Below are 23327 nucleotides of genomic sequence, written 5' to 3'. Positions count from 1 at the left end.
TTCAGAGAAATACAAAGGGTTAATTTTATTTTAAAATGAAAAGCACTTGATGTGAAATAATATATTTTGACTGATATTGCAAAAACTCCATTGTAAAAGGGCTAAATATATAACATACTTTTTTTAAAATATTGCTTTCATCTGTCTTGGTGTTCATTCAAGGGTTTGTTGAAACATATTCTTATGATGCAAGTGTGGATTATATAATGCTATGCTGATAAATGCAACTACTACACATACTTTTGTTACTTGGAAAAAAAATGTTAGAGATAAAAACTAAATCAGCTCATTTAATGACACATTTATTAACTTGAATTGACATTCATTTAGATATTTTCAAAATTATACATCTCTTTGCACATGTTCCCAATAGAAAGTGTTCTTCTTTTAGTAGTATGTTTCTTGTTCCACCCAACCTGAAACAAAACAGCACAAATATTAGTTCATTCTTAAATCGATAAAAGGAATGAAATACAACTGCGCTTACAAACTAAAAGCAACTGTATTTGCAAACAAGTAATTTTTGTACTTTTCTGCTTGAGAAACAGATATTAGATTTATAATGAAAATGAATTTACCTCCTGGGTTCTTCCTAATAATGTATTTTCTAATTTCATCATAGATGAAAATGAGCAGTGAATATGGGAAGGCACAGAACCACCACATTGGTCTAAATGACAAAACAAAAACAGGGTTTATCAATTAACAAATCAGGCAATATGGCCTTTTCAAGGTCAAGTAAAAATTTAAACGTTTCATTAAAAATGTCAGATTTCACCTACTTCATTGGATACATCCTGACAGCAAGATCCATGCCTGGGCAGTAGGACAGGAACGCTGCCAGAGCAGTTTCCTCAAACAGACCAAAGATGAGGACTTTGTTCCTATGAAAGAAACATAAATCTAGTTAGGATAAATATAATTTGGCCAAACTGGGCTTTTAACCGTACAATAAGCAACCATGAGCTGGAACTGAACAAACAGTTCAATCTGATAGATATCAGGCCAATATTTTATGGCTTGTTTGACGCCATTGCGTACATACTTCATTCCCTGCTGTAGGATGGAAAGCCTTCTGGTCTTGCAGATGAGCAAATCAGTCCACTGCACAATCACAATACTGGTAAAGAAGGCTGTGTGGCATGTGAACTCCACAATCTTTCTGCGCTCATAGGTCTAAATGAGACGAGAATAAACACGAGCATTATTTAAAAGATTGATATTTCTATAGAAATGTTGGTTTCACGTGTGTCAGGTTTGGTAGAGCTGTGACACCTACCCATTGTTGGCCATAGCTGTCTTCCAGGTCATTGAGAAATCTGTCTTCCCAACCAGTTCGAATTCCTACCAGATCCCATGGCAAAAACCCATTCTCAGCCAGAATTACGAAGTAGGTAAAGAACCCACCAGCTGCTTGCATCATACCTATAAATTAAGTATGAAGACACATAAGAAACAACCAGCATTGAACACCAAGGGCGCTCAGTACAGAATAGACACGCTCTTACCAATTTGACCATAGCTCATACTGATTAACCTCTCATTCACCAGCCTATCTGTTGCAGCGTTTCTGGGTTGTCTCTTCATGATGTCGCTTTCAGCAGGTTCGTAGGCCAATGAGATAGCAGGAACCTGTAGGGATAAATAGGTGAATACATGCATATTTCACAGTTCTCTTCATTAAGATAACTAAATGTACATCTTATCCCTACCATGTCAGTGCCCAGGTCAATGCAGAGGATGGTGATGGTGCCCAAAGGTAGAGGAATACCGACAAGGACAAAAAAGAGGAAGGGTGACATCTCCGGGATCTTACTGGTCAGCGTGTAGGCAATGGACTTCTTCAAGTTGTCAAAGATCAAACGACCTGAAGGGGAAGACATGTTAGAGAAATAAGTGTCAAGGTTACCTTGATAATTCTTCAGTCAGTTAAGTTTCCAATTGCATCATACCTTCTTCTACTCCAGTGACAATTGAGGCAAAGTTGTCGTCCAGAAGGATCATGTCAGCAGCCTGTTTAGAAACATCAGATCCAGCAATACCCATAGCCACACCAATGTCAGCCTTCTTCAGAGCAGGAGAATCATTGACACCATCACCGGTTACGGCTACAATGGCACCCTGATGAAAGAAAACATGCATTTAATGGTCCCTGCTGGGTAAAACCATCTAGAATCAATATGATTGGATGGATAACTCTCTGACGGTACCTGTCGCTGACAACCTTCCACAATGATCAGCTTTTGTTGAGGAGAAGTTCTGGCAAACACAATTTCTGTATGATGTTGGAGGATCTCATCCAGCTGTTCTTCACTCATATTCTTCAGTTCTCCACCATGGACCACACAGGCCTTAGCATCTCTAGAGGCACACTTTGCATTAGCAGACGTCTAGAGCGAATGCAAAACTTTTGTTTGCTGAATTTTGGAATAGATTTGTTGTTAGGGGCTGAACTAACAAGTTTACCTTGGATTCACCTCCCCGATAGGAATTTTTAGCCGAGCTGCAATATCATCCACAGTCTCGTTGCCTTCAGAGATGATGCCGACACCTTTTGCAATAGCTTTAGCTGTAATTGGATGGTCACCAGTAACCATTATAACCTGTAATAGAAGATTCAGCGTTGTCATTAAATGTAATATTCAGAGTGTACTCAAACAGTGTATCTCAAATGAGGACAATACCTTGATTCCAGCACTCCGACATTTGTTCACAGCATCTGGCACAGCAGCACGAGGAGGATCGATCATGGACATGAGGCCAACAAAACACAGGTTCTCAGTGGGGAAGTTCACTTCTTCAGAATCAAATGCAAAACCTTCAGGGAACTGGTCATCAGGGAGGCTAAACTGGCAGAAGCCTTTGAAGGAGAACAGAATTATTCATACATGCTGTAATTCACAATTCTGTGTCTTCGTATTCTTCTGCAGTCATCACTTGGGTTACACTTTATTTCGATAGTCCACTTTATACATTCTTCTAACTATAAGTAACTTTTCAACTACATGTCAACTAACTCTCATTTGAGTGTTAGTAGACTGTAGTAGACGGTCAGTAGACTGTTTTAAGTTAGGGTTTGGGTTAGAAGAATGAATTGACTTGTAGTTGCCAAGTTACTTCTAGTCAGTAGAATATCTGTTGGGAGACCAACAAAATGAAGTGTTAGCAGATATTAAGCAGACAGTCTACTAATACTCTAATGACTGTAATTTGACATCTAGCTGCAAAGTTAGTAGAATGTCTAAAGTGGACTATCGAAATAAAGTGTTACCATAACTTGATTTTTTACAGGTGAACTTCATAAGGTGGCTTTACCTAGCACTCTTTCTCCAAGACCTCCGAGTTCTAAATAAGCATTTTGGAATGAATCTTTCATTTCATCGTCCAAAGCCTGCTCTTTTCCTTGAACCAAAATGGAGGAGCATCGATCCAAGATTCTCTCAGGCGCTCCCTTCATCACCAGCAGGTGCTTAGACTCAGAGGAATCTAGATTCTTGTGGATTGAGAGCTAGAAAAGGCATGTTGAGGTACTGTTAGGACGACCCGTCAAATCTGCATCATCATCTCTAAAGAACACATCAACAAAAATACCTGATACTTGTTGGTGGAGTTGAAAGGGATTTCAGCAATCTTCACATACTTCTCTCTCATTTCAGTGACTGAACCACAGCACAGCTCAATAGATTTCAACAGAGCAGACTCTGAAGCATCACCAGCTGTTTCTCGCTACAAAAAAATATTTGATTGTTAAGAAAAAGCTGCCACTCTAAATAACACAACTAAGAATGCATATTCATTGCTGAAACTCTAGAAGTTGCAAGCCTATGAATGCAGTCTCAATGTACTTCCAAAATTGAGATATTACTATAGCATACCTTAAGGACTGGGAGATGGCTTTGATCAGCAAGGAAGACGGCACGATTGCACAAGCCAGCAACACGTGCGAGGGCAGACCAAGTAGCAGAGCTCTTGTCAAATGAGGTTCCACTCTGGTTCTCTGTGGTGTCTGCTATATGAATATGGTTGTCAAACCACATGTGAGCGACGGTCATTCGGTTCTGGGTCAAAGTTCCAGTCTTATCAGAGCAGATGGTGGTGGTCGAGCCGAGAGTCTCCACGGCTTCCAGATTCTTCACCAGGCAGTTCTTCTTTGCCATTCGTTTGGCGGTCAGAGTTAGACACACCTATATGAGTAAACACACGTCAAGTAATCATTCGAATTTTGAAATGTGACATAATATGTGAACATAATATCACTCCAACTCACAGTTACAGTGGCAGGGAGACCTTCAGGCACATTAGCGACAATGATTCCAATCAGGAAAATGACCCCTTCCAACCAATTGTAACCAAGGATCATGGAGAGGATTAGGAAGGTCACGCCCAGGAACACAGCTACACCAGTGATAATGTGGATGAAGTGTTCAATCTCTTTAGCAATTGGTGTCTGTCCACCTTCCAGGCTGGAGGCAAGACTGGCGATACGACCCATGACTGTGCGGTCACCGGTGTTGATGACAATCCCTTTGGCAGTACCTATTGAATATTGTCATGTTTAAGCGTCATTGCATTTAAAGCATTTAGTCATTCATTTTGTCAACAACTGCTGTATAGATATTGTAATTTTGTACCTTCAACACAGTTGGTAGAAAAAAATGCAATGTTTCTTGTCTCCAAGGGGTTTTCACTAGAAAAGTCAGGAGTACGACTCTGGGGCTCAGACTCTCCAGTGAGTGAAGAGTTGTCCACCTGGAAAGGAAAGCAAGAGGGGATGTTTCATGAAAATGTATTTACTGCAGTAAGCATATTATTTTTGCTATAAAATTCTTTAGTTCTTACCTTGCATCCTTGAGCAGAGATAACACGAATATCAGCTGGGATTCGGTCTCCACTTTTGACCTCCACAAGATCGCCAGCGACTACCTCCTCAGCATTGATGACCTTTTTCTCTCCATCACGTACAACCAGGGCGTGCTACATGACAATAAATTACCATAACTATCCTTTGTACATTGTGAAAGCTATTTTTGAGGTAAAATTAATTTACGTTTGTATACTTGAGGAATGAGGTTCTTAAAGGAATCCATAATCCTAGAGCTCTTAGCCTCTTGATAGTATGAGAAGCATCCATTGATTGTGACAACAAAAGCAAGCACAAGTCCCAGATACAGCTGCAAAAAATAAACAATGTAAATAGTCATTAATCATATTCTTTATTCCGAAGTGTAGAGCATACTTATTAGGAAGAAACCCTAATTCCCGGGGAAACCTCATATTAAGTACCTTGCTCAATAGCACACTATCAGCTCAGATCTTTAATGAATAAAACACTTTCCTAAAAAGGGGTCTAAATTACACTTTAAAAAATGCTGGGTTGTTTCAACCCAATTTTGGGTCAAATATGGACAAACCCAAACGTTGGGTTAAAAATTTAAATTTTAACCCAAAGGCTGGGTTTGTCCATATTTGACCCAAAATTGGGTTGAAACAACTCAGCATTTTTGAGAGTGTATGCTACTAAGTTTATTGACACATTAACTACACTCTAAAAAATGCTGGGTTGTTTTAACCCAAATTTGGGTCAAATATGGACAAACCCAGTCGTTGGGTTAAATTTTTCAATTTAAAATGTTAACCCAACGGTTGGGTTCGTCCATATTTGACCCAAATTTGGGTTAAAACAACCCAGCATTTTTAGAGTGTATTTATGCCAATGTAGAAATGAAGACAAAACATTTTTTCCTCATACATTGTCATTTGCCGGTTCTTCTGAAGAGGCAGCCTGGATTGAATATGCAAAGAAGCAAAGAAAGGACCCAATCCACAGCAGAGTTTGGAAACCACCAAAGAGCTGTCTGCAGAATTTGACCCATTCTGGAGTCGTAACAGGTGGAGTCAAGGCATTTGGTCCATCACGGGCTAAAATTTCCTTTGCTCGGAAAACGGACAAACCCTGCCACAAGGTATGACAATTGAGTATTAAAGGCATGTAGAAAACAGATGCTCACAAATAATAATATTATATGCAGATGGCTACAGATCCATTACTTTTTATATTTAAAAAAAAGTTGAAAGCCTTGAATGTAACTGCTATCATGAAATTACTAAAAAGTACTAGAAAAGTTAACAGTTCCTCTTTTTGACTAACGGTAAGCGACTCAACATAGAAATATGTGAACAATTCTAGAATAATGCATTATTAATGTTTTCCCCCAAAAGTGTCACTAAACATTTACTCACCTTTGAGAGATCAGTGCCATATTTTCGATTAAGCTCTTCGAGTGTCAACTTGTGGTCCTCCTGCAGAAGAGTAAAGATGTTTGAAAATTCTCAAGTTACCTCACTTTTAGACTACACTAGATGGTAAAAGCATGAATGTTTTTGAGAGGATTATATTTAAAAATAAATTCAGGTCAAATATTTTTAAAGCAAGGGTAATGTGGGACTTCAAAATATTTTTTTGTTTTGTTTAATGAAATATAATTTTAAATAATTTCATACCAGTTCCACTTCTTTCTTAAGATCGTCCATGTCCTTTTTGCTCTTTTTCCCTTTTTTGGGCTTTTTGACTCCATCTTCTGATGTTGCTGCCAATTTGTACTCATCATTCCCCGTCTGTCAAGCACAAAACAATATATATATATATATATAAAACACCAACATCTTGCCAGATCCCTCCCAAAAATGGAAAACATGCAGGATGGAATAGTAAAATGAAACAAATGAAGCGTTAAATCCAGCAGTATAGCTTCAGTTCACTTACCCCAAGCCCCATTTTTCTTCTTGATGTCCACCTAAAATCCAATGATGTCTGGTTAGTACCCCTGTCTTGGAGGCTGTTGGAGACAGAAGTCCCTGTGTGTCCAAACCTGGTTCACACATTTATACCCTGCCATCTCACCTGTTTAATGGGGAGGTGTTCTGGGAAAATTGAGGAGGAGTTGGTCAGGTGTCATTTAGTTTTAACATTACTTAACCTTCATTTATACAGGTAGGTCATTTCTATGACACCCGGGTGAAGGACTGTTCTATTAACTATTATCTTATCAATAGATCTATGGCTTGTTAATAATAAATGGTGATAAATAACTTGCTTTTCACATGCATTCATGCCCTTATTTTATTACATTTTTTTTGTCTTTTTATAGCATTCCTATGGTTATAATTGCACGCTACCTTATTTTTATCACTTTTGACCATTTTTGCTTTTTCATTTTCATTCTAAGTAAATAATGCCTTTGTAAATTGTGTTCTGTAGCCAACAATATCTGATGAATCAAACTGCTTCTGTAAATGGTCAGAATCCATCATTACGTGTTAGATTTCTGAATTTTGACTATAGGACCTTGTCAATGTTAATGTTAAAAAAGGTTTGCTAAATGTTGTCAGTCAATAGACTATCACAGCCTCCATGTCCTTCACAGTGCCTTAAAGTTTAGTCCACATCACACATCTGAGGGTGCTGCAAACATCACTTTGCATTTGAATACAATTGGGACAATTTACATTTACATTTACATTTATATATTTAGCTGACGCTTTTATCCAAAGCGACTTACAATTGCTATATATGTCAGAGGTCGCACGCCTCTGGAGCAACTAGGGGTTAAGTGTCTTGCTCAGGGACACATTGGTGTCTCACAGTGGATTCGAACCCGGGTCTCTCACACCAAAGGCATGTGTCTTATCCATTGCGCCATCACCACCCAATCAAGTGAAAACCACAAATAAGGAAAATAATTTTCTGATGAAAAGCCAAAACAAAACTTTAATAATTTAACTAAATTATACTATTTAGTGAATGTTACAACACAGTAATTTTTGTTCATCTGATTTCATTTACAGTAGACCTATTCATCACATTGCTAAAAGCGAACATGCTAATATTACAATCTTATATCTTATATCTTTATCTTATCTTATTATATTTAGCTTTTTTGCGCATTACAAATGTAACTATACTTTTGTGCATGGCTAAAATGGTTTGGGTTACTGTTTTCATAAACCTCTATTTACTGTTGGAAAGAATTTCAGAGACAACAAGCAAATTCAGCTCCACTTAATTGCTGAAAATGACCAGATTCTGTATGATTTTGAAAATATATATTAGTAAATAATGTTATGAAATGGAGGTAATCACTGTCATTTATAATGCAACTTTCTTCTTGGGAAATGAATGAATGAAACCACTCTTTGTTGAGGCTAATAACAAAGTCTGTTCACACCTGTAGGCTATATTGTATTACTATCAGAGTATTTTCTTTCATTTTTTTCTCATGGGTTTGGTTAGGTAGGGTTGGAGGTAAAACTTTTCAAATGGATATAGATCAAAAATATATTAAAATGTCATCAGTGTAAAAGATTTATAAAGAGCCTCATTGCCCCCATGTCCTTCAAACTGCCTTAAACGTCCACACGCATTCACCAGCAGCATCACACATCTGAGGGTACCGGAACCACCATTTTGCATCTCTATCAGAGTATTATGACCTGGATAGGACAGGCTGTAACATAAATAAACCTTTCCAACCATTATCTTAAATGCCAACCCCCCTCAAGCCAAAATAATAACTTAAGTTTAAAACATACCTCCCTCCCAGATAAACAAAACCCAGGAGAAAAAGATAACCTCAGACAAACCCCCTGCAGACACACTATTTACACTATGTGCTACTAACTATATTCAAGATTTGAACCACAAACGGTGATCTTTACAATGATAACACAAAGGACAACGATGGCAAGAACAGCAACCCCAGACCACTGTATCATGATTTAGGTTATTGTGGGTTTTTTTTTTTGTACCAACACATTGCTAATGCCATCTTTCTGTCAGACCCCTTAAATTTTGCACCATCTTTATCGCAATTGGCATGTATTGCTTTGTGTTTCATTGCAAATGTGTTTCAAGATCAATGAACAATCCATCTGTTTGAACAATGCACATGTCTTTCTTTTAGAATGACAAACAGCTTTTCTTAAAACCGGTTATTCAACTCTTCACACATGTCTTTTAGACAGCAAGACACCAAAAATCCAAAGCATGCTTTCTGTTGAGATATACGTATATATGCACTCTTAAAAACAAGGCCACAAACCAACTCTCAAACCTTTGACCACAGAACAGAAAGTTTTAAGAGCAGTTCTTTGGGGAACCAAAAATGGGTTATCTATGGCATCTCTGTGAAAACCCACTTATTTTAAGGAGTGTATAGTCGATAAACATGGCCATTTCCATATGATCAGTGATCCATCATTTAACCTTAACATTGAGGAAAGCTCGAATTTGCTTTTTAAACCTTTCCTCAAGGCAAAGGCAACGTTTTTTTGGAAAGGGCAGATTTACTGACATTGGAGGAGTCTTTTTTCAAATGCTGGGAGTGAATAAATGATAGGAACCTTAGCAGGGTCATGTTGGCTGAAAGCAGTTGTAAAGTGCGAGTAGTGTCAAATGACTCATTAATGCATCTATTAATGGTTCATGCACTTTATACACAAATGGCGCTTTTCCATTACCAGTACCAGCTCAACTCGACTCGACTCGCCTCGGCTTGGCTCGCTTTTCGCTCCGTTTTCCATTGCAGATAGTACCTCCATAATAGTACCTGGTTGTCATTGTGACGCGACACACACGCGCTACCCACACACACACAAGACAATGGAGGAAATCGAGTGTATTCTGTTTTACATTATATTAGTAATGGGTATATAACGCAATCTCTGGCCAAACTATTTAAAAATGTCGGGGTTATTCAGGATACTCCGTCTGGCACGTGCAATGATGACGCAGTGAATAGTGATGATTCTCTCTGACCAATCAGCAGTCTGCCGTGTTTCACGTCACATTTTAGTATCGCCTCAGCTCGCCTCAGCTCGCTCAGAACCTCGCTGAAGGTGATACGAAAAAAAGTATCTGGAAGCAGGTACCGGTACAACTTTTACACAGTGGAAAACCAAACAAAGTCGAGTCGAGGAGAGGCGAGGCGAGGCGAGCTGGTACTGTGTAGTGGAAAAGCGCAACAAGTGACATCTTGTGTTCCTCAGGCTCTTTTGCTTCAGTAATGCATCCGTATTCATCACAAAATGTCTTTAATCGGCTGCAAACGCACTGTTTTTAGTCAGAAAGAGTCCTCTTTAGACTGATAGTCTACCTGCATATCAGGTTACTGGGAAAAGTTTAACACAGGACATAATGTCCAACAAACTTGCTGCCTGATAGAAAAGCAGGTGCCTCGTGAACAGAGGGCCAATTTACTCAAGTATCTGTTGACTAAACGATACAAGGGTTGTTTCATAGTGCAGCTTATGCTGGCGAAGAACCGCCCACTATAGTTAGTCAGGAAGAGTCACCTAACAGTCGGTTTAAGGGCATGTTATCTGATCTCAAATATATTACCAGAAATACCTTTTTACATTTACTACTTACTTAATAATTTCTAACTGCATCTGATAAGAGACTCATTCAACCGAATCAGTAGAAAAACTTGAGTGACTCCAGCTAAAAGGACCTTGAACATTACATTAAGCATATATTTGCTGCACTCGCGAAAAGGATCAGATTAAACTCATCTAAGAGACTCTACAACGATTTGATACACATTCTGAAACTTCAGTGGCGTTATTCAAATATTTAAAGCAGCAAAGAGAGAAGTTCATGTGCCGTGTGAGTCATGAGCTCAGGAAACAAACTCATTCCCACACACCAAAGAATAGAAAGGAAATAAGACGAGGCCAAAAGCAGAGCAGAGGCCAAATGCATAACCACATTTTTTTTTTACAAAGAGTCGACTTTATCGAACAAGTTGTATTTAATAAACAACTTTTGTTTGGATTAAGCAAGGTTTTGAATAAAAAAGTATAAGCCTTAAAAAGAGGAAGCTTGTCTATCATTCCTTCTATCACTCGAAGAAATGCTGGGTTGCTTTTACCCATGTTTGGGTAAAATATGGTAAAACCCAACCGTTGGTTTAAATTTTTTGAATTACATTGGGTTTGTCCATATTTGCCCCAAACATGGGTTGAAACAACCCAGCATTTTTTAGAGTGTATGTTGTGGTTGGGAAGTCCCCATTTTTCATTTTAAGTCACAACCACAAATGTAGAAAAGATGCATCACCATTTTTATCTAGGCCATCCTTCTGCTTTGATGAATATAGACTTCTTGTATTATACTGTACTTGTGTACTCATGCACTGATGATCATTCACAACAAGACCAGGAATGTGAATTAAGAAAGTAAGATTTTAAGAGAGCTGAATGGGTGCTGCTGACAATTGTGAAACCTTTTAGTGCCACTAAATACTTGTTTGTGTTTGGCATTGTGTTCTTATTTTGCAGAACACAAGTGTTGTGTGTAAAAGCAATGAGGAGAGGAGATAAAATTAATAATTTGACCCATATATTCATCCTTTATATTTATCCTGAACTATAGACCTATATGTATTAGGTCATTACAAAAATAAACAAATGTTCTTAAAGAAAAAAGATGGGGGCCCAGATAGTAACACATAATTTATTATTAATTTATGCAAATTAGAAGCGTCATTATGATATTCTGAGTGGCATGAAAAAACAACTGAATTTAACAAAATGTGTGATATTCAAAACAATATTTTTATATTTGTATAATAATGTTTTGAATATCACATCGCATTTTGTAAATAATAATAATAATTTATAATTACAATAAATATTTGACATGGCAGTATAGGCTACTTTATGTGTCAGTGTTGACATTCATTGAGTAATAGGGAAGGAAAAACAAATTTTGTGAGAAAATTCAGAAGCAGGAGGTTTGAACCCTAACCTCTAATTATAAAATATAAGTTCATTATTCATGTTAATAGTTCAATAATCGAAATTGCCGCCTTTCCCTCTTTAATTCAGATACATGCACGCAGCGCAGCCGCAGATCCGTTTTCTCTCTCTCACTTCGCGCGCTCACTCAGTTTAAATGTTAACGGTCAGACTGAGGGACGGTCTCCCGGCCGATCAGTTTCGCGATTGCTTCAATTAATCGCCTTTTTATATGCTGTGTTAAATTATATATAATATGTCAGAGAAGGTTTTAAAGAGTTTGACAAACCTGGAGCTTTGTAGTGAAACGGAATCTATTGATTGGCTGACTAAAAAGGAAACAAATTGCACAGTTCTTCTGAGGTAAGAAATGAACTGTCTAGCTAAGCTAAGTGATTAGCTTGTTTAAATATACAATTCGTTATTTGCTAATGAATATTTGGTGTGAAAGCTGTAAAACTGGTTAGCCCCTATGTGATGTTATAAGTGACATGATTCAGGTAACATGAGAGTCAGATAAATTAATTAGGCCAGCTTGTTTGAGAATTAATTTGTGTTAGTTACCAGCAAAGTTATGAAATTATTTAAATTAGCATGTATCCAGTGTTAATGTAGTCTAAGATTTGTTGGACACTACATAAAACACCATTTACAAATGCTTTTGTGTTTAACTGTTAGGCTAGTGTCATACATTTGTTATATAAAAGTTATATTATATGCCAGTTAACGGTTAATTTAAAGATGCTAATGTTCTGGTTTTTATTTTTATTCATCTTTTAATATCTGTCAATAACTGAAGTCAAATACACTTACCTCCATTAACTCTTTTCCCGCCAGCGTTTTGGTGCCAGCGCCAGAACTGATAAGAATGTAAATGTGTACCTTGAAATGCAATGTCGCTTTGGATTAAAGCGTCTGCCAAATGCATAAATGTAAATGTTTTTAAAGAAGTTTCCCAGCCACCACCAGCATTTTTAATCATTTTCAGAAAATTTTCATGGCCCTCAAAACATTTTCTTGTATGAATATTATATCTGAACATGTAATATATCAAAAGAAAGAACAGAGCCTCTGCTTTTAAACAAAACCCATTTTATTCCATCTTGACATTCTTTTTTATCAACGCTTGAATATGGATAAGTTTAATAAAAAAACAATTTTTTTTTTTTTTAAAGCACCATTTTGAGCAAAACATTTTTGTCAAAGACTATGTCCGGATGAAATTCAGATTGATGATCAAAACTCAGATGAAGTAGATTGAGTCCATCAACACACCCAAAGCTTCACAGTCCTGTAGCTCGTCCTGGGTCGACATGTCATTTAGGAACATTAGGCAGTTTTGATTTATATGCTGTTTAATGTTGAGGAATGCGTTATTTTACATATGCATCTGCTTCTTGTTCACCTGTGTTTTGATCCGGAGATTCTGTACTCTTTCAGAAGATCTCATAGCGCCCCCTACAGTATAACAGTGAACATACGGAAAGCCGGAAATATCCATCAATGGTGGGGAAGTGTTGTCTCATTAATGATGGAAATTTTCATCAATGGCGGGGAACATTTAAAAAAACATTTTTTTTACCTCTAAACAAAGTGCTTTAATAATGTACACTCACATAATATGAAGAGTTTCTTTAATGAGGGGGTTTCTCATTTGAGTACATGGCATATTGTGAAATAAGTGTTTCAACAATGGGATAGGTAAGCTAACCAACAAAAAAAACTATTGCTTTTACATTATACTACATTAAAACATTCAGTTATTTGAGTCGACAAACACCTACTTTTTTTTTGTGAAAAACCCCCCAAAAGATTTATTTATCTTTGTCTTGTTTTACAGCTAGAACAACTATTATCCTTCCAGAGGACAGGATAATGTCCCCATAATCCTCTTGCCATTTGTGGAGATACAGAATGCTTCTTCAACCATCGGTTTATATTCATCTACTGCCCTGTTAATTAAGGGATGGAAAAGATCTCCCTTATAATCATGGATTGGCCGCATCTCATCAGCAGTTTCTCCGTCATCATCACCGGTCCCGTTCACGATTCTTCCTCCAGCTTCCTTGAGCGCTCAGTCAAGAAGAGACACAGCCTGAGCCACAAGCAAGTATCCACTTGACTTTCTTGAATCTTTAAATTTCACATTTTTCTTATGTTAAGAGAACATTATACAATGCATCATTCAATACTTTCCATGTGCGTCAGATGTGAGAGGTAATTTTGACTTGATCACCTGCAACTCGTATAATAAATTGATTTAGAATATTTAATAAATGTTTTGAACCTGCCGTGCTCCACTAGTGGCATCAAACAGAATTAGAGAACTTTGTTAAAAAAGCATTTTTTCCTTCTTCTCTGTGACATTGGCTCATCGCATGTGTGTTGATGCAGGATTTTGCTGAACAATGCAATTCTGTTTGTCATTATTTTATTGCAGTTCTGTTGGGTGCCACTAGGGGTGCAGAAATCTTACTCGGCAGCTTTAAATAAAATGTAGTAATTTTACACAGTAGTAAATAGCCAAACCTTTTATACACGTTTATACACACCTACACTTTAATAGCAGAAACTTTTATCCAAAGAAACCTACAAAACATTTATTACAGGCGCAATACTTACAGAATCAACTCATCACTGTCATCATGTCTGCTTTGGATAACATGATGATTCCTATGAAAGCATACAGGTGAAACTCAAGGGTAAAACTAATATACTATATAGACTCATTACATGCAAAGTATTAAAGATATTTCAAGCATTTATTTGTTATAATTTTGATGAATACAGCTTATGAAAACCTTTTCACAATATTCAAATTTTGAATTACATAAGCTGTAAGCCATAATCATCAAAATTATAACAAATAAAGGCTTGAAATATCTCACTTTGCATGTAATTAGTCTATATAATGTATTAGTTTCACCTTTTAAGTTGAATTACTGAAATAAATGGACTTTTGCATGATATTAAATTTTTTCAAGTTTCACCTGTTATGCATCCTTTTGACCTCTAATAACAAAAGTGAAACTTTACCTATACACAAAACTTTGTTTAAAACATAAAACTGTAACCTTACCTGACCCCTTAAAAAAGTAGAGGCAATAGCAAAAAATCTACACAACAAATGAATCAAATGGTAAGAAAAGAAGAACAACTCCAGGGAAGACAGCCAGAGTCCAGCTACACCAAGCCCTTTTTCCTTATTTAAATTCAAATGTGGTGCTTTGGATAGGAAACCTGTCGGCCACTGTGAGACACAAATCCCTGTGTGTCCAAAATAGTCTCACAAATTTCTAGCCTGTCAGCTTAACCTACTTTTAAGGGCAGTATTTTGAGAAAATTTGGGAGGAGTTTGGCAGGTGTCATCTATCTTTAACGTTAATTTAATCTTTAATCATCACATCTCACTTATATTTTGGTATATAAATTTGCTAATATTGAAAGTAATATCCTATGTAAATTCATGCACTTATTTTGTATGCAATTATATGTTTTGACTATTTATTTTGTCTGTATTTATGAAAGACTTTTACATTCAAATTTAGATTCTCTCTTGCTTTTATGACTTTTGGCCGTTCCATTTTAAAGGTAAGTGGTGAATGACTAAATTTTTATAAATCTGATAAATGGGTCCAATTACATACTAATTTTGATTGGACCTTCTTGTTTTGTAAACGATGTTCTGTTTTGTCAGTCAACAAAGCCTCACTGCCCCCATGCCAACATTACTTCCTACTAACGTTTAGTAGTATAACACTGCTGAGGATGACATCATGACACACTTTTGTGGAACTAATGTTTTTACAATGGAATGTTTGACTGATGTTCAGGATGTTCTGCTGGTTTCACTGATATGTATAAACATCTCTCACAATGCCGCATGATACCAAGAAGTACCTGAATTCTCAGTATTAGAGGTCATGGGTTCAGTTCCCAGAGAATGCAAGTACAGATAGACATAAACTGGTCTGATACTGGTCTAACTGAATTAAGTAAGGTGCTTAGCATAAAAGTGTCTTGATAAATGCAGCAATTAGTCAACATTAAACTTTGCTGTTGTTAATGAGTCTTGTTTTCTCTCAGAGAATCAACATGTGAACCTTTTCTGTATTAAAAAGACAGTTATATACATACACATTTTTTATTTATATTACATACACATATTAATTTAAATGTTGACTGTTGGTTAGGTTTGGTATGATTTAAATAGACCTTGTATAGCAACAGACCCCTGCTGGTAGATTATATAACTACACCATTGTGGTGCACCTCAATATCTAAGGATTATGGATTTTAATTTATGCTATCCTATCTATCCTATTGCATCTCATCATTCGTACAGATCAATGTGTGTGTGTGTGTGTGTGTGTGTGTGTGTTTATTTTTCTTTAAAGCTACAATGTGTAAGAATTTTGTAATACAATTTCCAAAAATCACTTTCACAGTGTGATATATTTCCTGCAGTTGTGTACTTACAATATCCCAAAAGTTCCCAAAGATTTTTAATTTTAGAGAAATTCCAATTTTAAATAATGGCTTGTCCCTGACTCCCTGCTCACTTGTCGCCTATCAATGACGTAATATCCGCTTTATCCCTAGTTTCCGCTTGTACTACCATAGTAACCATGGTGACATACGTGGACAACTGTGTTACGTCTAGCGGCACGCTCACACTGTTGTTGTTTCGTTCAAACATTGTGGACCATGGCAAGCAGACTTTGGGACAAAAGGAGACTTAAAACGAGGATCAATATTTGCGTGGCACTTTCGAGACGTCGAGAGCTAGCGTCCGCGACAAACTTTGACTTGACAGAGACGCCACTCTTGTATGTACTTTATTAGACAGGTGAGCAAATGTACATAAAACTAATCAATGTTATATAGCTCAACATGATGAAATGTTAGAATATGATGATAACATAGAACATGTTATTCTAATATTGATCTAGCTTACTGCTAGTCTCATACAGACAAACTAACACACAGAATTACATTATAACTTTCAACACACTCAAATGCAGTTTAGTGTGATAGTGTAGACCAAGTGAAACAGCGCTGCGTTACCTCGCAAGTTTAATTCGTCTAATAATCTGACCTGTGTGAGTATTAATTCAGCACTTGCGGGTAGTTCGGTAGAATGAAATGTCCTTATTCCTTTATAACCTTTTGTGCATGTTCACTATTTGTATCTCTCTATTTTCAGTTTAATAAAACGCACACACAAATTCAGCTCCATATTATTTAACATTTATTTGCTGAAATTGACCAGATTCTGTATCATTTTGAGCATTTCAAAAAATATCTCCTAACATGAGTTTGCAACTTCTTGTTTTAGTAGTATGTTTCTTGTTCCACCCAGCCTGAAACACAATAGCACAGATATTAAAGCCAGTTCATTCTTAATCTCTCAATGTAATGAAATAAAACAAACTCTGTTGAGGTTAATGAGGTTAATCTGTTACCTCCTGGATTCTGTCGTAGGATGTATTTTCTAACTTCATCATAGATGAAGATGATAAGTGAGTATGGGAAGGCAGTGAACCACCACAATGGTCTACATAAAAGAACACACATTTTATTTTTTGTCCATTTTACTGTTATTTTCAATTTCTGACATGCCATTTATATCCTTTTCAAAGTCAGTGCATACAGTATGAAAAGATCTGAACATTAAGATCTCCATTACATTGATATGTCCGCTTACCTTAAAGGATACATTCTGACAGCAACGTCCATGCCTGGGCAGTAGGACAAGAAAGCTGCCATAGCAGCTTCCTCAAATAAAGCAAAGATGAGGACTTTGTTTCTAGGAAAGAAAAAATAACCAATTATGATAAGGCTTTAGAGGTGACCAGCCCTGAGCTGGAACTGAACAAACAATCCACCAAAATTTATGGCTTCTTTGAAGCTTGTTTGCATCGCTTTTGTTTACATACTTCATTCCTTGCTGTACAATGGAATTTCTTCTGGTTTTTACAATGATCAAGTCACCCCACTGCACAACCACAATACTAATGAAGAATGCCGTGTGGCATGTGGACTCTATAATCTTTCTGGCCTCGTAGGTCTGCATCAGACAACAAAACACACAAGAACAAAGGTATGTTTATGCTATACTATAAATTATATATGGTTGATATTTTTTCAAATGCATAAAATGATATAGAAGCTTTTTTGTTTCATATTTATCAGGTTTTGCTAGAACTTTTATGCTTACCCATTGTTGACCATAGCTATCTTCCAGGTCAGCGATAGATCTGTCTTCCCAGCCAACTCGAAGTCCTGGCAGATAACTGGGCCAGAATCCATTCTCACCCATAACCACAATGTAGGTAAAGAACCCTGCAGCTGCTTGGATCATACCTAAAAAGGAAAGCAATGACAATAAAATAAATGAATTACCCATATTACAGATTTTTAATCAATGTAATGTTCAAAACATCCAGACCTCTCAGTTTTGGTAAGAATGCTCTTACCGATTTGACCATATGCCATACTGATTAGCCTCACGTTCACTAGCCTATCTGTTTTAGCGTTTCTGGGTTGTCTCTTCATGATGTCATTTTCTGCATTTTCATATGCCAACGAGATAGCAGGAATCTGTGACGACAATTAAAACAGATTAAAAATAGACTGCATAATTTAAAGTTCTCTACACTAATAGTACTTTTTCTTACCAGGTCAGTGCCCAGGTCAATGCAGAGAATGGTGACGGTGCCCAAAGGTAGAGGAATACCGACAAGGACAAACAAGAGGAAGGGCGACATCTCCGGAATCTTACTGGTCAGGGTGTAGGCAATGGACTTCTTCAAATTGTCAAAGATCAGACGGCCTGAAGTGGAAGACATGTTAGAGAAATAAGTCTCAAAGTAACCTTCATAAATCTTTAATCAATTAAGTTCCCAATAGCATCATACCTTCTTCTACTCCCGTGACAATTGAGGCAAAGTTGTCGTCCAGAAGGATCATGTCAGCAGCCTGTTTGGAAACATCAGATCCAGCAATACCCATAGCTATACCAATGTCTGCCTTCTTCAGAGCAGGAGAATCATTGACACCATCACCGGTTACGGCTACAATGGCACCCTGATGAGAGAAAATATGCATTTAATGGTCCCTGCTGGGTAAAACCATCTAGAATCAATATGATTGGATAGATAACTCTCTGGCGGTACCTGTCGCTGACAACCTTCCACAATGATCAGCTTTTGTTGAGGAGAAGTTCTGGCAAACACAATTTCTGTATGATAGTGGAGGATATCATCCAGCTGTTCTTCACTCATATTCTTCAGTTCTCCACCATGGACCACACAGGCCTTAGCATCTCTAGAGGCACACTTTGCATTAGCAGGCGTCTAGAGCAATTCCAGTGATGTTCACCATTTATATATTTTAACCTGAAAACATTGTTTTGTTTTAGGTGGCTGGGACGTTTGGATTACCTTGGATTAACCTCTCCAATAGGGATATTCAAACGAGCAGCAATGTCTTCCACAGTCTCGTTGCCTTCTGAGATGATACCAACACCCTTTGCAATAGCTTTAGCTGTAATTGGATGGTCACCAGTAACCATGATAACCTGTATTGGAAAAATAATTAATTTAAATTGCTTTGAATTAATAACCTTAGCTGTAATTGAATGGTCTCAAGTAATTATTATTTGAATAATTTATTACAGGCACAGTAAATTTAAGCAGTAGATCTCAAGTGAGGACAACACCTTGATTCCAGCACTCCGACATTTGGACACAGCATCTGGTACAGCAGCACGAGGAGGATCGATCATGGACATGAGGCCAACAAAACACAGGTTCTCAGTTGGGAAGTTTGCATCTTCAGAATCAAATGCAAAGCCTTCAGGAAACTGGTCATCAGGGAGGCTAAAGTGGCAGAAGCCTGTGATGGAGAACACAGAATTATTCATACATGCTGTAATTCACCATTGTGTGTGTTCATATTCTTTTGCAGTCATAACTTTAGTGATTTTTTTACAGGTGAACTTCATAATGTGGCTTTACCCAGCACTCTTTCACCAAGACCTCCGAGTTCTACATAAGCATTTTGGAATGAATCTTTCAGTTCATCATCCAAAGCCTGTTCTTTTCCTTGAATCAAAATGGAGGAGCATCGATCCAAGATTCTCTCAGGCGCTCCCTTCATCACCAGCAGGTGCTTAGACTCAGAGGAATTGAGATTCTTGTGGATTGAGACCTAGAAAAGGCATATTGATGCATTAATAGGACGACCAGTCAAATCTGCATCATAATTCCTAAAGAACACATCAACAAAAATACCTGATACTTGTTGGTGGAGTTGAAAGGGATTTCAGCCATCTTTGTGTACTTCTCTCTCATTTCAGTGACTGAACCACAGCACAGCTCAATACACTTCAACAAGGCAGACTCAGAGGCATCACCAGCTGTTTCTCGCTACAAAAGATTTAATTTTTAAGATTTAAAACTTTAGAAAAACTCACAATAACTGCTATTGGAAGTGTATAAGTTGCAAGCCTTGCATATATTCATGTTGCTCATATAGATATAAAGATAGCTAGCTGAAGCTCACGTTAAGGATTGGGAGATGGCTCTGTTCAGCACGGAAGACGGCACGATTGCACAAGCCAGCAACACGTGCAAGGGCAGACCAAGTAGCAGAGCTCCTGTCAAATGAGGTTCCACTCTGGTTCTCTGTTGTGTCTGCTTCATGAATCTGGTTGTCAAACCACATGTGAGCGACGGTCATTCGGTTCTGGGTCAAAGTTCCAGTCTTGTCAGAGCAGATGGTGGAAGTCGAGCCGAGAGTCTCCACGGCTTCCAGATTCTTCACCAGGCAGTTCTTCTTTGCCATTCGTTTGGCAGTCAGAGTTAGACACACCTACATGAGTAAACGAAACATAATGTCAAGTAATAATTTTTGGCACAGACTTACTAAAATACAACCTGGATTTAATGATTTGAAAAGTAGATACAGTTGACTAAACAACAAGAAGCATAACGAAAGAAGCACCCTGACTTACAGTTACAGTGGCAGGAAGACCTTCAGGTACATTCGCGACAATAATTCCAATCAGAAAAACAACTGCTTCCAACCAACCATATCCAAGTATCAGGGAGAGGATTAGGAAGGTCATGCCCAGGAACACAGCTACACCAGAGATAATGTGGATGAAGTGCTCGATCTCTTTTGCAATTGGCGTTTTTCCACCATCAAGGCTAGAGGCAAGTGATGCTATACGACCCATGACAGTATGATCACCGGTGTTGATGACAATCCCTCTGGCAGTACCTAAGGTTTCATCATGTTCAAGCAATTTAGTTGTTTAGTTTGTACACAGCTACTGTAAAATGCAATTGTATTCAACATTCTACAGAAACTTTTCATGTACCTTCAACACAGTTGGTAGAGAAAAACGCAATGTTTCTTGTCTCTAGAGGGTTTTCATGGGAGAAGTCAGGAGTACGACTCTGGGGCTCAGATTCGCCAGTAAGGGAGGAGTTGTCCACCTTGAACAGTAGAAGGGAAGTTTCATAAAAAGGTACTGATGGGATATATCACATTTGACATTCAGGTCTTACCTTGCATCCTTGTGAAGAGATTATGCGAAGATCAGCTGGGATTCGGTCTCCACCTTTGACTTCCACAAGTTCACCTACAACGACCTCCTCGGCACTGATGATCTTTTTCTCTCCATCACGCATAACTAGAGCTTGCTACATTACCAGAACAGAACAATGACTACTTTTTTGCTATGAGAAAGCTACATTTGAACAAGCAATGTTTTGTAAGACACACTTTCCGTACCTGAGGGACAAGGTTTCTAAAAGATTCCATGATCTTTGAGCTCTTGGATTCTTGATAGTATGAGAACCATCCATTGACTATGACAACAAAAGCAAGTACAAGTCCCAGGTACAGCTGCAAAACAACAGTTAGGTTTTTAGAAAGGCACAAAGTGTATGATAATCTACATTGAATTGACATTGAACTACTTGTATATAACTTTTTTTTAAACATTTCTGTAGGTGAAACACTAGAGTATGGCACTTGCAACGCCAAGGTCATTGGATCGAATCCCAAAGAATGAATGGATGTATACCTTGAAAGCAATGTAAGTCTCTTTGGATAGAAGCGTCTACTAAATGCATACATTTATTTAAATGAAACTACATAATAAAAAATAAAAAACATTTTCTTCTCATACATTGTCATTGGCTGGTTCTTCAGAAGAGGCAGCCTGGATTCCATATGCCGTGAAACAAAGAAATGCACCAAGCCACAGCAGTGTTTGGAAACCACCGAAGAGCTGTGTGCAGAACTTGACCCATTCTGGAGTTGTAGGCGGTGGGGTCAGGGAATTCGGCCCATCACGCTCTAAGATCTCCCTTGCACGAGAAGACGACAATCCCTACCATAGGGTATGAACATTGAGTAGTTAAACGTATACAAAAAAAAAAAAAAAAAACACAGTTTAAATTTAGAACTGAAGGCTACTTAAAATTAAATCACCAAAATTTGAAAACACAAGGCTACTTTTTTTTTTTTTTATTACAGGTAAGGGTTTTTAGCTTAAGGTATCTTAATCTTAACATAAAACATTTTTTTTCTCTTTCTTTATCTCTTTATATATTAAATAAAAATAAGGCAAAATGTATGAATATAGAGTAACAAAATACAGTAATACATCAAATTTCAATCAAAGTCTCACTAAACCTCTGCTCACCTTGTTCAAGTCAGTGCCGTATTTGCGTGAAAGTTCATCCAATGTCAGCTTGTGGTCGTCCTGCAGAAGAGAAAAAACCTTGCATCTCAGTTCTCCACATAAAAACCCATTTTTGGCCAGCATAATAATTCATGCCGAAAATTATGAAATAATGCAGTTTTGTGAGTATAGCTGAGAAAGTGTTCTGGGTGGTTACAGTTTCAGATCATACTAGCATTAGGTTATATTGTCTCCATGTCCTACAGTAGATAACATATCAATGTGTGTATTTATATGCATTTCTCACCAGTTCCACTTCTTTCTTCAGTTCGTCCACATCCCTCTTCTTTCTTTTCACCTTTTTGGGCTTTTTGATTTTATCCTCAGAAGTTGCTGTCAATTTGTAGTCATCGTTCCCCGTCTATAAAACAGAAAAACACATTACCTGATCAGAGCAGAGCCAAAGGTAAACTTCAGCAGAAGAAAATTATAAAGCAAACTGATTGATGAAACAACCAGAATCGATGCTGAAAGGACCAGCATACACCAGCATGAATTTCCATGCTGGCTTATGCTGGTTTGGCGCTGGTCTGTAATGCTGATCAACCAGCATGAAACTTGTTGACCAGGGAAGCTAATTAAGCTTCCCGTTTGGGACCAACCAGCATCCCAAATGTAACATATGCTGGTTGTTTCAGAAGATATAATCAAGATAGTCCACTCACACCAAGCCCCATTTTCCTAATTTATTTCAACCCAAAATCTCGTGCTTTGTATTCCAGAAGCCTCTCTGGAGACACAAGTGCCTGTGTGACCAAGCAAAGTTTAC

At 37.5% G+C, this 23327-nt stretch overlaps 1 protein-coding gene and 1 long non-coding RNA gene across 4 annotated transcripts; one reads left to right on the top strand and one right to left on the bottom strand.

The window, feature by feature from the left end:
• Window positions 1-286: 286 nt before the first annotated feature.
• On the bottom strand, window positions 287-23327 carry LOC307000150 (sodium/potassium-transporting ATPase subunit alpha-1-like). Of its 3 annotated transcripts, none has more exons than XM_079615474.1 (22): window positions 23224-23327; window positions 22806-22919; window positions 22520-22579; window positions 22001-22204; window positions 21601-21714; window positions 21375-21509; window positions 21185-21302; window positions 20816-21084; window positions 20365-20673; window positions 20094-20228; window positions 19818-20010; window positions 19520-19695; window positions 19242-19378; window positions 18975-19125; window positions 18717-18885; window positions 18477-18631; window positions 1509-1632; window positions 1280-1425; window positions 1046-1176; window positions 783-884; window positions 579-670; window positions 287-416 (listed from the first exon to the last, which is right to left on the bottom strand). In XM_079615474.1, the coding sequence occupies exons 1-22, from the start codon at window positions 23233-23235 to the stop codon at window positions 388-390; spliced, it is 3075 nt and encodes a 1024-aa protein (XP_079471600.1). In that variant the 5' UTR covers window positions 23236-23327; the 3' UTR covers window positions 287-387. The 3 variants fall into 3 exon arrangements, with proteins under 3 accessions (XP_079471600.1, XP_079471598.1, XP_079471599.1); XM_079615472.1 differs by lacking the exons at window positions 18477-18631; window positions 18717-18885; window positions 18975-19125; ... (11 more) ...; window positions 22806-22919; window positions 23224-23327 and adding exons at window positions 1713-1867; window positions 1953-2121; window positions 2211-2361; ... (11 more) ...; window positions 6502-6615; window positions 6764-6884; XM_079615473.1 differs by lacking the exons at window positions 287-416; window positions 579-670; window positions 783-884; ... (1 more) ...; window positions 1280-1425; window positions 1509-1632 and adding exons at window positions 15928-17159; window positions 17262-17353; window positions 17504-17605; ... (1 more) ...; window positions 18017-18162; window positions 18276-18399.
• LOC307000152 lies at window positions 21574-22160 on the top strand. Its single transcript, XR_013797991.1, has 3 exons — window positions 21574-21708; window positions 21822-21907; window positions 22024-22160. It is a non-coding gene; the product is annotated as an uncharacterized lncRNA (long non-coding RNA).

Source organism: Phoxinus phoxinus (assembly GCF_949152265.1).
Source record: "Phoxinus phoxinus genome assembly, chromosome: 6".
Taxonomy (NCBI): domain Eukaryota; kingdom Metazoa; phylum Chordata; class Actinopteri; order Cypriniformes; family Leuciscidae; genus Phoxinus; species Phoxinus phoxinus.
This window is presented reverse-complemented; position numbering and strand designations above follow the sequence as displayed.

Bases quoted from the DNA above. Each gene is read 5' to 3' on its own strand.
- LOC307000150 (XM_079615474.1), bottom strand. The intron at 19,379-19,519 runs GTGTTGTCCTCA...TTTCCAATACAG, and splicing joins GTCGGAGTGCTGGAATCAAG to GTTATCATGGTTACTGGTGA. The intron at 18,886-18,974 runs GTACCGCCAGAG...TTCTCTCATCAG, and splicing joins TGGAAGGTTGTCAGCGACAG to GGTGCCATTGTAGCCGTAAC.